At 61.9% G+C, this 16,140-nt stretch overlaps 1 protein-coding gene across 9 annotated transcripts in view; it reads right to left on the minus strand.

The window, feature by feature from the left end:
• Window positions 1-16,140, minus strand: part of Prkcz (protein kinase C zeta) — an 86,148-nt gene that overhangs the window by 18,574 nt on the left and 51,434 nt on the right. For all 9 annotated transcript variants that reach the window (XM_058572598.1, XM_058572597.1, XM_046424456.2 and 6 more), the window contains 5 exons: window positions 10,246-10,331; window positions 5,469-5,600; window positions 4,101-4,182; window positions 2,839-2,891; window positions 1,783-1,971 (listed from right to left, as the gene is read on the minus strand). In XM_058572598.1, the coding sequence (XP_058428581.1) occupies window positions 1,783-1,971; window positions 2,839-2,891; window positions 4,101-4,182; window positions 5,469-5,600; window positions 10,246-10,331 (542 nt within the window). The remainder of the gene's footprint in view (window positions 1-1,782; window positions 1,972-2,838; window positions 2,892-4,100; window positions 4,183-5,468; window positions 5,601-10,245; window positions 10,332-16,140) is intronic.

A 16,140-nucleotide genomic window follows, 5' to 3' on the forward strand; every position in this document is an offset into this window, starting at 1 on the left:
CTGTCTCTAAATAAATACAAACAGGGCTGGGATGTGGCTCAGGGGTTGAGTGCCTGTGACATCAATCCCCAGTACCCTCCCCCCGCCCCCCACAAAAAATAAGTAAAATAAAAAGGATGGTAAAATGCCCCGGGTTCAATCTGATACAAAAAAAAAAAAAGACTCAAATCCAGCCCCAGCTCTGAGCCCTGAGCCCCGCCAGGTGGGGAGCCCTTCTGCGGCCACTGGCCACCTGGCATGCACCAGGGGCTGGGTGACAGCAGCACCGTGGCACCTGCACCTTGCCCTCTGCTCCTGAGACCCAGCGAGTACTCAGGTGTGAGGCCGACAGGCAGAGAAGACCCTCAGTGCTAGCCCTGGGCTCTGGGCCACTGGGAGGCACCACTGCATACCCATGAGGACCAAGGGACGAGAAGCCAGAAGCAGGGTGGGCATGTACAGACACTGGAGCCCTCGCCCTCTGGAAGCAGGCGCCACACTCTGAAGCTGCCACGGGTCCTTGGGAGTTAGCACAAATCCCAGGTGACCAGCAACTCCACCCAGACGTGCCTCCCGGGGGCTCAGGGACTCTGACCTCACTGCCCGACCGCTGTCCGCAGCCAAAGGTGGGAGAGCTCTGCCCGTGGATGGACAGATGCACAGAGCGAGGCCTTGGGACCACAGACTGGGCATCCTGATGCACGCTACCACCAGGGGACCCTGAGCAGGTGCCAGTGACATGCCCAGCACAGGACACCACCAGAAGTCCATGCAGGTGGCTGGGGGGCCGATGTGAGGGGAATGCCAGCCCAGCTTGGTAGGGTCAGGTCTGGCAGGGGAAGGGATGTTCAGGACTAGGTAATGGTGGCGGTCATTCATAATGTGACAAACCAACTCAACGTGGCTAAATGGCAGGCTCTATGTCACGTGCACTTCACCACAACTTCACTGGCCAGTTCAAAGCCAGCCTCAACAAATTTCAAGCAAGACCCATCTCAAAATAAAACACAGAAGTGGCTGGGGATGCGGCTCAGTGGTCAAGTGCCTCTGGGTTCAATCTTGGTACAAAACTAAACAAAACAAATCTTGAAGTTGAAATTGAGATTTCAAGAAATAAACCATCAGTCCTGTTGCCTTAACTTCTCCCCAGAAGCACCGGCACCAGGGCCTGAGACAGGGCTCAGCGGCCGAGTCGTGCCTCGCAGTCACAAGGCCTGGTCACCCAGCACCACAGAGAGAAAAGGAAGCAGCTGGCATGGAGCTGCCGCTCAGCATGTGCCCAGAGACAGTGCCACCCTCACCACCCGACCGGCTCCGGCTTCACTGCCATGTCACCAGACTCAGCCATTCTGAGCTTGCAGCTGACACATCAAGTCAGCCGGTCACTCAGCCCAGCGGCTCCCCTCACCGGAGGAAGCCAGCCTTCACCACAGCCTGCAGCGGCTTCCTCCTGCCCAGAGACGCAGCCGGTCCCCATCCCCTCAGAGACCCCGGCCCATGTCCAGACTCCATCCCTGAGTGGACCCAGGGCGCACCCCCCCACCTGCCCACGTGGTCCCCCATGCAGCCCTGCCCCCTGGGGACCCAGGTGCGTCCCCGGCCCCCCCCCCCCACGGGTCTGCACCACACAGCCTGGTCCCCTGGGGACCCCAGGGTGCGTCCCCGCCCCCCCACCTGCCCACGTGGTCCCCCATGCAGCCCCGCGCCCTGGGGGACCCAGGTGAGTTCCCCACCCCCCCACCCGCGCACGTGTTCCCCACCGCGCGGCCCCACCTCTGCCCTCGGCCCAGCGCCCCCCCCCACCTCGTCGTCGTGGACCAGCTCCTTCTTGACCACCTTCATGGCGTAGACCTGGTCGTTCTTCTTCAGCCGCACCAGGAGGACCTTGGCGTAGCTGCCGCGCCCGATGACCCTGATGAGGTCGAAGTCCTGCAGCCCGAGCCCCTGAGAGATCTTGATCCCGTCGACCCCATCAATGACAGGTTTCAGGTCCTAGGGAGGGAGCCCAGGGAAGGGGAGGGATGTGTCCGCCAGGGTCGCTGGGAGGGCTGCTCCTCCAGGTGCCCCTGGGCCCTGTGATGGCACTGCAGCCCACCAGGCAGGGCCTCCCGCAGGGGACACAGTCTTGACAGCCTGCCAAGGTCTGCCCCGCCCCCAGCAGGCGGCCCTAGAGCGGCCTGCCAGACATCTGTGGGCGCGAGGGGGTGGTATGGGGTGGTCCCAGCGGGCTCCCGGTTCTTTCCAGACAGACTGGCCATGAGAAGACCTGAGTGGTCCACGTCGTCTCTTTTTTGAGCTACATTCCCAGCCCTTTTTGAGACCAGATATCGCTAAGTAGCCGAGATGGGGCCTGCGGTCCTCCTGCCTCAGCCTCCTGAGCCGCTGGGATGACAGGGGTGGCCATGTGTGGCTGGTCACTTGAGGAAGGGCGCCCTTGAGGGTGCCGAGCCCAGCTCTCCCTGCATGATTCACCAGGCTGCCTGTGAGGCCCGTCCACCGCCTGGTCCACACCCAGGAGAGGGCAGCGCGGTGCCGGCCAGGCCAGAGGGCAGGAGAGGCAACAAGGAGGTCTTCATGCAGATAAAATGGGATGACAATGGCAGCTCAGAGGTCAGCCCTGGCCTGGCTCTGGGGCCGGGATGTGGGTCCCAACAGCCTGCAGGGCGCCCGCCCCGGGGAGGGGGATTCGTGGAGCAAGCGTCAGCAGCAAGACCCAAGGACGAGGTCCTTCTCCCAGACGCCATAGAGCCCTGTCTCACCTGAGGCCAGCAACAACCCCCAACACGTCTAGTTCATGCCTAAGTGTCCTCCACTGCCCAGAAACCGGCTCCACGGCTCTGGACGAGGGGACACACTCACCTCGGAATCGTCTTTGATGCCCTCGTGCTTCCGGGAGGAAGAAATGTACGCAACTAGAGAAGCAAGGGAAAGAAAAAGGCCATCACCCTGTGTCAGGGTCCTCCAGGGGCACGTGGTGGCCTGGCCAGGGCTGCTGTGCTCAGGGGCATCCCAGGGGTGGCCACATCAGACCCCAGTCTTAGGAAAATGCAGCCTTCTGGGTTCCACTCAGACCACAGAATCTCAACACAGGGCCTGGGAGCCCTATGCCAACAGGGTTCCCTGGGACTCTGGGAACTGGGGCGTCACATCCTGATACACTCTGTGTAGGCTGACAACAGTCCAAGTCAAAAGAGGAGTTTAGTGCATCTACCCTTTCAAACATCGTAAAGGAAGTGCTCACGTCTCCCCATCCAGCACGCCGCCTGCACCGTCCTCAGACTGACATCCTGAGCAGAACCACTGCCAAGTCTGGGACACCTCCCAGCCTTTGTCCTAAGGACAGGCCCTCGCAGCAGGGGCAGGAGCTCAGCGCTGGCTGGCTGGGTGGGTGGTGGACAGGATGGTGCACAGAGGATGGATGGCTAGATGCGTGCTGGATGGGTAAGTGGAGGCTGGATGGACAGGTAGCTGTCTGTTAGGAGTCTTTTTCATGTGGGGTGCTGAACTAAGTGCTCTGTGCTCTGTGGCCTTGTTTCATCCTTCAAGTTCCCAAGGGGACTCTTATCCAAGGGGAGCCAGAGCACCCATGCACCTGGGTGTGCAAGCTCACAGCTGGGCCGCGACCCAACTGGTATCTGAAATCTCTTATCATTAAAAAAAAAAAAAAGGTCTGTGGACCCACCACTGAGTGGACCTGACCTCACTGATCTCAGGAGCTGAGCACCTGGTTAGGTCAGACTCACCTGAGCAGGTGAGTCAGGTTAGGATGTGGAAACAAGGGGCACCCTTTCCCAGAAACCCCCACAGAAATCCAAGGGCCGGGCAGCAGCCACCGTTGGCAGCCCCTCAGGCCCTCCCATGAGACCAGCCCCCAGCACCAAGTGCTCTCTGAACTCTCAAGTCCGTGTGGGGAGGGTCCTCACTCCACGGTTCCCAGGGCACAGAAGAACCAGCCTGGCCAGGATCCTCAGGTGGCCCCCAGTGCACCCCCAGCCCTGTGGGAGGGCACCAAGCTTGCCCACATGAACCCTGGGCACCAGGAGGCCAGGAAAGGGAGGCAGCGGGAGGCAGACCGGGCAGAGAGGAGCCCAGCCAGGCCAGCAGGAGAAGAGAGTGCCTACTGCCATCGGTCTCCTCCGAGGGAAGGTCCACGCCGTCGCTCTTCTCAGCTACTGGAGGCTCTTGGGAAGGCATGACAGAATCCTGCCAGAGAGATGGGCGCGCGTCACCGTGGCTGTCCACGACCGCTGCTGTGCCCTGTGTGCCAGGGGTGTGCCGCCCAGAGCACAGCGGCCAGGCTGCTGCACTGAGCTCAGGAAGGAGACGCGCTGCCCAGGACAGCAGGCAGAGGACACTGCAGGGCCCTGGGCTGCGGCCTCCCTGCCAGGCCTTCTGTTTTCTAACTTTAATTTTACTATTTCGAGGTCCTGGGGACTGAGCCCCAGGGTGCTCTCCACTGAGCTGCACCCTTTTAAGACGGCGTCTCACTCAGTTTCTCAGGTTGGCCTTGACCTTGCCGTCCTCCTGCCCCAGCCTCCCGAGTTGCCAGGACAACAGGTGTGGCACTGTGCCCCCAAGAGGTGTCTTAAAACACGGGTCAGGGCTTCACACGTGTGGTGACCCGCCCCCGCATCATGTGCCTCACGGCAGCCAGACCCCAAGCATCACCCAAGGGCGCTTGGGTCCCACATGGCTGGCACCACAATGAAGCACTGAGCCATGGGCTCCCACCACTGGCCCGGGCTCTGGCTGACCACACCCGGGCTGGGCTTGCCTCCAAAAGCTACCGTGGACCTTGGGGGAACTGTCACCAGGCACTGTCATGGTTTTTGGCAGACGGGCCTGAAAGGACCCAGGAGTGTTTGCCCCACCCCTGCCTGTGGTACCCTGTGTCTGGGGCTCCAGCAACACCAGGCTGACACCCTGGGCCAGACTTGGTCCTGTCTGGGACAGGTGGGCAGGCCGCCCCACAGCCTTGTCCCCACACACACACCTCCAGATGGGGCGTGGCCACCACCACTGGCCCTCAGCAGGGCTGGGGTCTCGCGCCCAGCCCTGGTGCCCTCTCCCAAGGTGCAGCAGAGCCGGGGTGTCTGGAAGAATGAGGGGTGGAAGCTGGGTCAACAGCGTGCCCAAGGGCCCGGTCTCCTCAAGTCCAGGTGCTCGGGATGAGCTGTCGAGGGAGCTGCCCCCACCTGGTCCCTAGGCCCTCACGGCTGCTCCAGGGCAGGGCCCCCAGCGTTGGGTGCAGCCTGGGAGCCCTGGAGATCTGAGCCACAGCTGGCAACAGGAGGTCCTCCCCACCCACCTGCAGAGGGCACTGGAGTTCCCCCGGAGCCCTGGCGGCCGTCACAGGGACACACAGGAATCCTTCCCATGGGGCTAGGGTGGGGACAGGGCCACGACCCCTCAAGACAGATGGGTCACAAGGCCAGCCTGGACCACAGGCCAGAGTCCGGGTCTAGCGCCCACCCTGGGCCCCGACTCACCATAAGCCTTCTGCAGGTCAGCGGGACGAGGCCGTGGCAGCGCTTATGGACCAGCAGCTTGCAGTGGACGCACCTGTAGCCCTGCCTGGCGAGGCCCCATATCCTTTCACTGCACTGGCCACAGTACGCTTTCTGCAGGTGGGAGGGGCACGTGTCAGGCCAGGGCTGACTCTCCCTGAGCCCTGCTGTGCCACGGGGCCCAGCCGAGGACCCAGCGGGCCGCACCTTTCACATTCGCTCAGGAAACGCCGCTGGGGCGCCAGGAGCCCCCCACTTCCCTTCCAGGAGCCGGGCCGGAGCGGCCTGGGCCCCACCGCGTGGTGCCTGCCCTGCCTCAGGCTGCGGTGCTGCCTGCTGGGTCTGGTCAGGCAGTCCAGGCCGCAAAGTACAGGGGAGAGGTTCCCTGACCCTCCTTCAAACTGTCACCAGGGAGCGAGGACCTGGGGGAGTGAGCCTGCAGGCGACCTGACGCCACTGCCCACTAACTGGGAGGGCAGTCTGCCACAGCCCTGGGGGGGTTCTTGGGCACGGAACCCAGGGTTCCATCCACCACTGAGCTGCAGCCCAGCCCTTTAAATTTCTTATTTTGAGACAGGTCTTGCTAAGTCACCTGGACTCAGCCTCCTGAGTTGTTGGGATGACAGGTGTGGCCACTGCACCTGACATTATTTTCCAATTTTGAACAGATCTTTTCTTCTTTGTGACTCTCATCAACCTGAAGTTAATGATCATCGCTTGTCTTGTGACATTCTCATGGGTTTCTGAATTTCACAAGATGCACATGGAGGAACATCTTTGGAACCCGGCTTAGTCCCGTGCGTCTGTGGTGTCCACAGGCCCTGGATGTCCCCTCTGGACTTCCCTAGGCAAAGTTCTTGTGCTTTTGCTCTTGGTCAACACTCTCAACCATGTCCTTCTTCAGTGATCCTCAGATCACTCCTGCCCAGGGCATCTGAGGTGACTGAATCTGCCCAAGAAAACTGAGCCCTGGCACCAGGGCCACGGGGCACTAAGGGGACCACCTGGGAGCCGGTTCTCATCAGAGAAGAGCCATACCCAGGAAGCCAGGGCTCAGGGCTCGGGCACCGAGGCCAGCACCAGGGACAGTGCCCACCACACATGGGCTCCCACCATGTTCTTGTCATGGACAAGACCACTGCTTTTAACTTCAGTACCAGAAAAAAAGCATTCCAAGTCCTCACATGTTTTCGGAATCCGTTCCCCACCAGGGAAGGAGCTACCTTGGAATGCTCTGACGCGCATGCAGGAGGCAGGGCGGAGTGGGCACGGGCTGGGGGCCCCAAGGCCCCAACCGGGCCACACAGTCTCACACCCATGGTCAGCTCCCGAATGCAGGCCAGTCTCCATTTCCTGCTGCATCTACAGTCCCCAGGGAAACCAGTCACCACCTGTGGAACTCTTTAGTGAAAAGCCAAGTTTTTGATCTAATGTGCTAGATGCACTTAGTTTTTCTTTTAATATTTTTAGCTGTCAATGGACCTTTGTTTATTTATACGCGGTGCCAAGAATCAATCCCAGTGCCTCACCCACACCAGGCAAGCGCTCTACCACTGAGCCACAACGCAGCCCATGCACTTAGCTCTTCTAAGTCTCCATTTAACATCGTGATCTGCAATGCTTGGATCCCATGTGGCGGTCAATTCGCAGCTCCCAGGTGCCTTCACAAAGCCAGGACAACTGCTGACCTCTCCCACATGTGATTTGTACAGGAGGCTGCCAGTGCTTTACCAACAGCCCTTATTTAAAATCTACACTTGAATTATTGACATTTCAGACAATGTGCCATTAAAAAATAAGATAAAACCAAAAGAGTCAAGTTTCTATTGTTACAAATTCACACAAATTAAATAAAGTCTTGTTTCTTGCTCATATTTTCAATCACATATTCTAATTTTTAAAGACAGTAAACACATTCTAACATTTTCAGCCAGTCTAAGCCTTCCGTCTGGGCTTCCGCCAGCTCTTACTCTGGATGTCCAGGTCCCTGCCACCCTGTGTGGTTTTGGATTGGGAGCTCAGACGCTGAGTGCATCCATCTGTGGGAATCCTTTGAGGCTGGCTGGAAGAGAACTGTGTTTGCGGCTGCCAGCCACCTGGGGGCACTGCTGGGCTGGACCCACTTAAGGGTATGAATCTGGGCTGCAGGTGTGAGGCCCAGCTCAATGCTTTAAGTCCTTGGGAACAGTATCCCTTCCCCCTCTTCACATGGACACTAAGGCAGCCTCAGGTCCCCTCTTGTCCTCTGAGCCTGTGCCTGGGACCGTTTCATGTTGATGGCAGGGTGGGCACGGGTCCCTCTCAGGTCTAGATTATCTCAGCAAACATAACTCTGAGCCTCTAGCAGGGTGGTGGCAAACCTCAGCTGCAAGCCAAACCCAGCCCTTCTCTTGTTTGCCCATGTAGAGTCGCAGGGGGCACATCCCAAAGGCCAAGGCGTGAACTTGGCTCCTGTCCAGGAGGTGCTTGCTGACTGATCACAGTTGCTTGGACCAAAGAGCTCAGGAGAAGCTTTTTTTTAAAAAAGTAGTTTTAGTTGTAGACGGTCACAATACCTTTATTTTATTCACTTATTTTTATGTGGTGCTAATCTGGAACCCAGCGCTCGCACGTGCTAGGCGAGTGCTCTACCACTGACCCACACCCTCACCACAGGAAAGGCTCAGCCCGAGGGTCCCAGCTCTGCACTGATCAGCGCACCCCACCCACGTCACACGGCTCAGGACCACTCTGTCACTGCAAACTCTCTCCTTGTGACTTTTTTTCCAGAAGCCACAGGGGAGGCCAAGTGGAAGCTGACTCACGAGGGGCCACGGGGCTGAGCCCGCCCTGCAGAGCAGTGAGGCCCCCGGTGCTGCCCAGGGCCCCCGGCAGGTCTTGGGGGAGAGTGTGAGCTTCATCTTGGCAAAACCAGCCAGTCAGACACAGGAACGGGGAAAGGGGTTCTAGAATCCTCTGATACGGTGCTGGGCTGGGGCATCTGCTGGAGACGCCTCCTCTCACCAGCACCAGGAAGGTTCCCAAGTTTAGCAGAGAGAAGCTGTGGCCCCCGAGGGGCTGTCCGCTGCCCACTTTGTAAATGGATGTGGGGCGGCAGGTGCAGGTCCTGGCCAGGCACCTCCACTTCCGCACACAGCGGCAGCCGGCTTTCCGTCTGTCCTGGCTCGTGAACAGCCTCGTGGGCACGCCCTGCTGCTCGGCCCAGACGGCCAGGGCCCATCACTCCTGCCCTGCGGCCCCCACCCACTGGCGGCAGCACCTGGTGCTTGATGACCTCCCTGGCCTCTTGCGGGTGACGCCGGTGACACCAGCCTCTCCACGATCTGTGTTCCACAGCCCCCTGAGGTTTGCCTGGACTCCCCAAAGCCGCCTCCTTCCTGGCAGACGCGCCCCATTTCTCCTTGTCCCCAGCAGGCCCCGGGACTCCCCGTGACTTTGCTCACTCATCACAACACAGGACAAACCAGCGCCTAGCTTGTACCTACTGGGTGCCAGTGCGGGGACACAGCCTCGAGAGGGTGGAGTCCCTGTCCCCACCTGTTCCCAGAGCACTGTGCACCATGGAGCAGCCTCATTCAGAGCCACGAGGAACCTGCAGCGCGTCAGGCACGTCCCTGAGGGAGGCTGCCCAGGAGGGGCTGCTGGGCCCTCCTTGGCCAGAGGCCTGGACCCCTCCAGCCCCACCTCCAGGTGGTATCGTCTCAGGCCGCCTCCTCCGGCAAGTCCGTGGGCACTCCGGGCCGTGCTGGCTGGCCTTTCTGGGTGCGGGCCCGCGGGTCCCCTGGCCTACAGCCCTAGGCACTCCTCTCCTCCTCGTCCTCGGACTCCACGTCAGCCTCGAGGGGCGGGAGGCCCCAAGACACTGGAGGACCAAGGAGGAGGGACCCAGGCCCACAGAGCCTCCTGGAGGCCAGAGGACAGGTCCAGGGCAGGGCAGCACCCTCTGGGGGCTGGGCTGGCTGGGCTACCCCAGAGGAGAAGGGAGAGGGCCAGTGCCGATGGTGGCCGCCATGGGATGGAGCAGAACGAAGCTGCCCAGATGACAGAGCAGCTTCCCTGTGGCCACCTGACACCCGTCACCACCACACTGCTCTGCAGGCAGAGCTCAGAGTGGGTGCACCCTGCCCGAGGACACCTGTCACCGCAACCCTGACCCCCAGATAAGACTCCGAGAACCCTGAGGGCAACTGGGCCAGCAACACCACAGCCTCTGTGTGTGCCATGGGAGGTCACCAGGTCGCAGCTACCCAGCTGGGGACCAACGGTAGAAAAGTGAGGGGCTCAGCGGGCGGTGACACACAGGTGGCTGCAGGGAGCTCTGTGCAGAGTCCTGCAGTGGTCACTGGCCCATGGGCATCCATCCGAGTACCCGTCCACTCTGGCACCGAGGCACCTGGGCACCGCTCCTCACTGTGAGGACGAGAGCACAGTGAAACAAGGGAGGATGGCGGAGCGTCCTCGGGAGGGGGCCAAGGTGAGGACATCTGGGGCCACAGGGGGGACAGAGCCCAGGGGAGGTGGGTGCTGCCTGCAGACTTGCAGGTGCACTCTGGACACAAGCAGCCTAGGCCCTCAGAGCCCCTGGGCACTCATCAAGGATCACGCCACCAGGGACGGCTGAGGGACACCATGAGCCCCCATGGGCTCAAACCAGCCCTGGACGCCTCTCCACCGCCTGGCGACAGGAGCCCAGCTGGCAGAAGTCGCGCCTCCCTCCTCCGGACGGAGGCCTGGGAGGAGCGGTGCGAGGGCCACTCACCCTGTTAAAGCGCTTGGCCTGGAAGAGGTGGCCGTTGGCCTGGTACAGCTTCCTCCATCTCCTGGCTCCCCGGCGGTAGATGGACTCTGGAAGGACAGGAGAGAGGCACAAAGGTGGGTCACGGCTGCCCGCCCGCCTGCTTGCTGCCCAGGGTATGGAGAGGACAGGCGGCTCCTGTCCAGGTGGCCTGGGGGACACCAGAGTTGCAGTGACAGCCTCCCCAGTGATCCCGGCCTCTCCTCACATGGAGCTCAGTTCTCACAGCCGTGACTGCTAGAGATGGCCGTCCAGATGAGGGGACCCGACTGGGGCCACGGACAGCACGGGCAGAGACGGACCCTGCCAGGCAGGCCAGCAGCCCCACCCGGCCTGTCCTCCTTCCCGCCCACCCTCCAGCCAGCCCCAGGAGACTCAGGCCCTTTCTCCACAGGGACCCCGTTCAAATGGGCCGTGGTATGTAAACAGAGCCGCCCGAGTGGGCAGAGCCCTGCAGGCCACGGTCAGCCAGCAGGCAGAGAGCAGGGCCTCAGCTCACCCGGACTCCTAGGCCCAGCGCTCCCTGCAGCTTCCCTTGAGATTGGGGGGGTGGGCAGAGAGCCAAACCCAGCAAATTGCAAGTGACCTACAGCACGGGTCAGTGATTCAGACTGGTGGGGAGCGGGCGGCGGCCAGAGCCCAGGGCCCCACGCGCCTCAAACACGGGAAAACACCCGCGGAAACCACCCCAGGGACGCCACAGAGGATGGAGCTCTGTGCCCCCACAAAGCTGCAGGCAAAGGTGACTCTCATGAGCCCAGAGGAAGTGCCCCCAGCACAGGGCGTGGACCACAAAGAACACTCTCAGCTCCTCTCAGCTCCGGCTGGAAATGGCCCCGCAGAGCTTCTCATGCCCCAAAGTCTGGTGTCACCTGATCCCCTGAGGGTTCCAACCTCAGATGAGACGCCCAGATGGCAGCCCTTCACCCACCTGGGACTTCAGGCCTGGGGACCACCGGAGGCTCGAGCCAGGGGGAGTGGTGGCACCCTGGCCCATCTGCCCCAAGGCTCTGGGGAGCCTTGGGAGCCCCACTGGCCTCTGCCCATGAGGACTGCCCCAACAACCAGACACTGGAGGAGGAAACGACTGGGTGGCGAGGACAGACTGGGACCTGGCCTCTGGCTCCTTCTACCCGGCACGCCTGTCCCTTGAGTGTTGACCCTTCAGATTCGACTAACATCTCCAGGGAGGCAGGGGCTTAAAGCACCCAGCAGAGGCCAAGACTGACCAGCGGGTCCCCAGAGAACAGGGGGCAGGACAGAGGACCCGAGCCCCCGGGGTGTGGGGTACAGCGGTGACAGGTGGCGGGGGGGCACAGTGCGCCTGCCACCCACAGCAAGGAAGCCTAGCTTCGCCATGACCACAGCGCTGGACTGTCCCCAAGCACGTGTGCTAGCTCGGGCCCCAGGGGACTGTACTAGGGGACGAGGCCTCGAGGAGATGACGAGGGGAAAACGCGGGCCCAGGGTGGGGCCCTGATCTGAGGGGATCAGGGTCCTCGCTCTCCCCACCACCTGAGGACGTGGACAGAGGTGGCCCTTCCCTGAGCCCCAGGGTCAGCTTGGAGCCCACGGCAGCCTCTGGCCTGAGTGAAAGCAAGTTCCTGCGGCGCACACACCCCTCAGGTGGCGCCTCCCGGCGGCACCTGCCCTGCAGCGCGAGCCGACCGGCCGGGGCACCACACGGGGCAGCCCGGCGGTCACCAGCCAGGATGCAGGAGGACAGGCACGCCCCGGGACAGCACTCGGAGGCCAGCTCGACCTGCGCAACTGGAGGCCACACCGGGGTCCCTCAGACCTGGAGCTCTTGGTGTGCTCCCAGGAAGTCTGCTCGAGGACGACGCGCTGTGGCTGCAAAGCTATGTCCACCTGGCCTGGGGCACCCGGACGTGGCGAGCCAAACCCAGGCTGCAGGAACCCGAGGGCACTGTGGGACCAGGAAATGGTGGAGCAGGTGGCGCCGGGCAGAGCCTTGGCAGGAGGCACCCCTGCTGCCGGCTGGCCTACTCCAAGTCCAGGACCTGGCCTCTGGGACAGCACCAGGCCACGCGGGGGCGGAGGGGTCCCAGCCCCACGGCTGCCGAGGGCAGGCGAGTCCGCGGCATCGTTAGGCTTTGGGATGTTCACCAGTTACGTGTTCTTGGCACACGTGCCGTCACACTAAACGATATCCATTAAAAGTAAAAACGGGGCCAAGGCCATGGTGGGCGTGGGCACTTCCCTCCACTGGTCCTCAAGTAGCTCCACCTGGCCTTCTGAGTGTCAGGGTTCGGCTGTGCTCGGGTGGAAACTCAATCCCCATGGCCAGACCTTGATGCACTCAGAGGTGACCAGGGTGGGGGCCCCTGGCCCTGGTGCTCCGTGAGAGGTGAAGAGACCTCAGTGGACACACTCGCTGCCCTCGAATGCTCTCCAGGGTGCAGTGTGACAGAGGCCTTGCCAGACGCCACACCCTGCTCTGGTCTATGAAAAGTCCACCTCCAGTCTGATCTGTGAGCCTCGGGTCTGTGGGCGCGCCTGTGGGGGGGTGGTACTGGCACTGGACCCAGTGGCGCTCTGCCACTGAGCTCACCCCAGCCCTTCTGACTGTAGACGGGGTCTCAGTGTGTGGCTGAGCCTGGCCTTGATCTTGTGCCTTCCTGCCCTGGCCTCCAGGGTCGCTGGGGTCTCAGGAGTGGGTGCTGCGCCTGGGAGCACGTCACGTGTTAAAAGAAACAAGGGTTCCCAGCTCCCTGCAGGCGCCAGCAGCTGCCCTCAACTCCCCACTCAGACAGGCGCTGCCCATGGCAGGATCAAGGTCAGCGGGGCTCCACCGAGAGCCACAGGCACAGACACTGCTGCCCAGTCCACCCTGACAGAGGAGCCGAATGCAGAGAGCTGGGAGGACTTCCCTCAAGGCTGGAGAGGAGAGTCCAGGCCCACTCGCCTGAGGCTGAGGAGGCCCAGCACTGGGACTCCTCTGGAGAAGGCAAAGGCACGAGGGTCCACCCACGCACACATGTCCTGCCAGGCTGGGCGGCAGCATGGCCTTGGAACTCTCCTCCTGGACGCTGGGTGTGGTTTAAGAGATGCACATGGGGGCCAAGAGGAAAGGGGCAGCTAGGCTGGGCCACAGCCTCAGCTGTTTCTGTGATGGTGACAAGGGATGGGACTGACATCCAAACTGTGGACCTGATTGATTGGTTGGTTGATTTTTGGTCTGGGGATCGAACCCAGGGGGTGCTTAACCACTGAGCCACAGCCCCAGACCTTTTAATAAGTATTTTATTTAAGCCGGGCACGGTGGTGCACACCTGTGATCCCAGCTGCTTGGGAGGCCCAGGCAGGAAGACTGCAAGTTCAAAGCCAGCCTCAGAATTTTAGCGAGGCCCTAAGCTACTCAGTGAGATCCTGCCTCTAAATCAAGTACAAAGAGGGCCTGGCTTCATCTGTGGACCTTGAGTGGAGCCAGTGGCCCTCCCTAAGATGGACGGGCCTCATCTACTCAGGTGAAGGCCTGAACAGAACTGAGAGGGATCTGGGCAGCCCCCTGGTGTTAACGTGACCTACAGTCCTGGCTCCTTCCCAGTCCTGGGCTGCCCGACCACCCGCCAGCCCCCCTGCTGCAACGCGGGACTTCCTCTCCCCCGTCACAAGTGAGCCAGCTCCTTCCGACTTGCCTTCCCCTCTGCACAGTCTGGACTGCTTCTCGGGCATACCCTGACGGACTCAGGGGCTCTCAGGACAGTCCAGGGTGTGCCCAGCCCTCCCTCTCTAGCTCCCCAGTGACGAACTCCACGGGAGGTATTGCAGAGCCACAGATTCCAGCGGGCAGAACTGAGGGGGCCCCTGGGGTGTTGACCCACACCTGGGACACCGCCGGGAATCACAGTGACAGTAGGCATCCCTCACTTTAAAAATACACCCTTAGCTGGGCACGGTGGCGCAATGCCTGTCATCCCAGCAGCTCACGAGCCTGAGGCAGGAGGATGGCAGGTTCGAAGCCAGCCTGGGCAACCTAGCGAGGTCACTTAGGGAGACCCTGTTTCAAGTAGAGTGAGGGATGTGGCTCAGTGGTCAAGTGCCCCTGAGTTCAGTCCCCCCACCAATATGTAGAAACTTTATTCTGCAATAACTTAAGGACTGTATATTCAAAAGGTGACAGGGACAGTTCCCATGTTCACGCTGCCTGCACTACTGCTGCCCCAAGCTCATGCTGCCCGCCTGCTGCCTGCTGGCCTGTCCAGGCTGACGGCGGAGGCTCATGTTCACCAGTGCCCCTCGCTTTCCTCGACAGACTGCTTATCTGAGGTCAGTGTTAGTGGGGACCCGAGGCCACGGCAGAGTTCCCACAGGCCCCTTGCCGGGCCCCTGCGGCCTGCCCTGTCAGCATGGGGTGACCGCAGTCCACACCATTCACCATTCCTCACCTGCATTCCCACCTAGATGCTGCCGGGACCCCATGTGACATTTAGTCACCTCACGCACGCGGGCATCTCCCTGGATGACCGACAGTGCTGAGGAGGTCTCCGGGGTCTCGGGGGCTGGGGGTTGTGCATCCTGGGTCCTGACCTGGTAAGCACCTTTCTTAGGCCACGTTCCCCCGAGGGCTGTGGCTGCTCAATCCCAGAGAGCCTCACACCTGGCATAACTCACTGGAAGGTCCCCTCAGTGCAGGTGGCCCTGGACACGGCCAGAGTCCCCCTGGCTCTACAGGCTGAGACGCAGGGAGTGATGAGACCTGAGCACACCCCCCCCCCCATGGGGACACACTGCCTGCGCGCCATGCAGACCAGTCACACTGTCCAACGTGGGTGATGCCCGGAAGGGGACAGTCCTGTTCCTGACCTGGCAGCATGTGAACAGAGAGGGACAGATGTGTGTGGAGCTTTCTGGGGACAGACCCCAACCCCAGGCTGCCACCTGGAGGAGACGAGTCCAGGTGGGCTGGAGGGCCTCTGTCGGGGTTCTGGACCCAGCTGGCCGGACTCCTCCAATACCTCGTCGTGCAGTGGACAGGCTGCTTGTGGTGGATCGCGCTCCGGCTGGGGCAGAGGGCTGGGGACGCATGTGCCCCGGGGCCTCAGCCCACCACCTCCCTGGGTGGCCACATGCACAGCCAGTCAGGGAGGCATGGGCCGCTCTTCTCTCAGCCTGAAACCCTGGCACCTCCCGGAGCCGCTTGCCTTTGAGGTTCTATAATTAGGCTGGCTGCAGGAGCGGGGAGGAGTTCCGTCTCCCGGGCAACCCAGCAGCCGAGCACTCTGCCTGCCGGGGCGGAGAACACACTCTCAAAAGCAAAGCCCAGCTCCTGCGGCCTGTCCCAGGTCAGGACCAGCACGGGCAGGCGGGGTGTGCTAGGCTGGTCCCCGGGGCCCAGTGCTTTCTGAGGTGGTGGTGGGCCTGGCAGGCGTCCTCAGGCCAAAGGTCCCCACAGAGCTGGGAGCAGCTGTCACCAAGGGCAGTCCAGAGTGGGTGCCACCTCCAGGCTTAGGGCCTCCCAGCACATGATTGGCAGGGACACGGTGGTGGCTGCTCTCAGGTGCCCTCCCAGGGGCGGAGCCCATTTGTGGCAGACCAACCCCAGGACCCCTGCTCTCGCTGACTGTGGCCCCCCAAGGCCCCAGCTGCGTCCAGCTGCCACGCAGCCGATGGGCACAGGAGTGTGGGTGTTCAGGTGGACTGGGCCTGGCACGGACCCACTGGACCTTCGACCCAGGCACAGGCCTTCCTGGGGGTCCACAGGCCGGGTAGACACAGAGCCCCAGGACGCCCGTGCGCGCCAGGGCTCAGCCACATCCACTGTGGCTGCGTCCCCACCACAGTCCTTCAGGGCTGGGGCCCCACCCGAGCACTGCGGGCAGCAGGCGCAGCCAGGAG

This window comes from Marmota monax, unplaced genomic scaffold (genome assembly GCF_021218885.2).
Source record: "Marmota monax isolate L192 unplaced genomic scaffold, Marmota_monax_Labrador192_F-V1.1 WCK01_AAM20220418_F8-fsc00080, whole genome shotgun sequence".
Taxonomy (NCBI): domain Eukaryota; kingdom Metazoa; phylum Chordata; class Mammalia; order Rodentia; family Sciuridae; genus Marmota; species Marmota monax.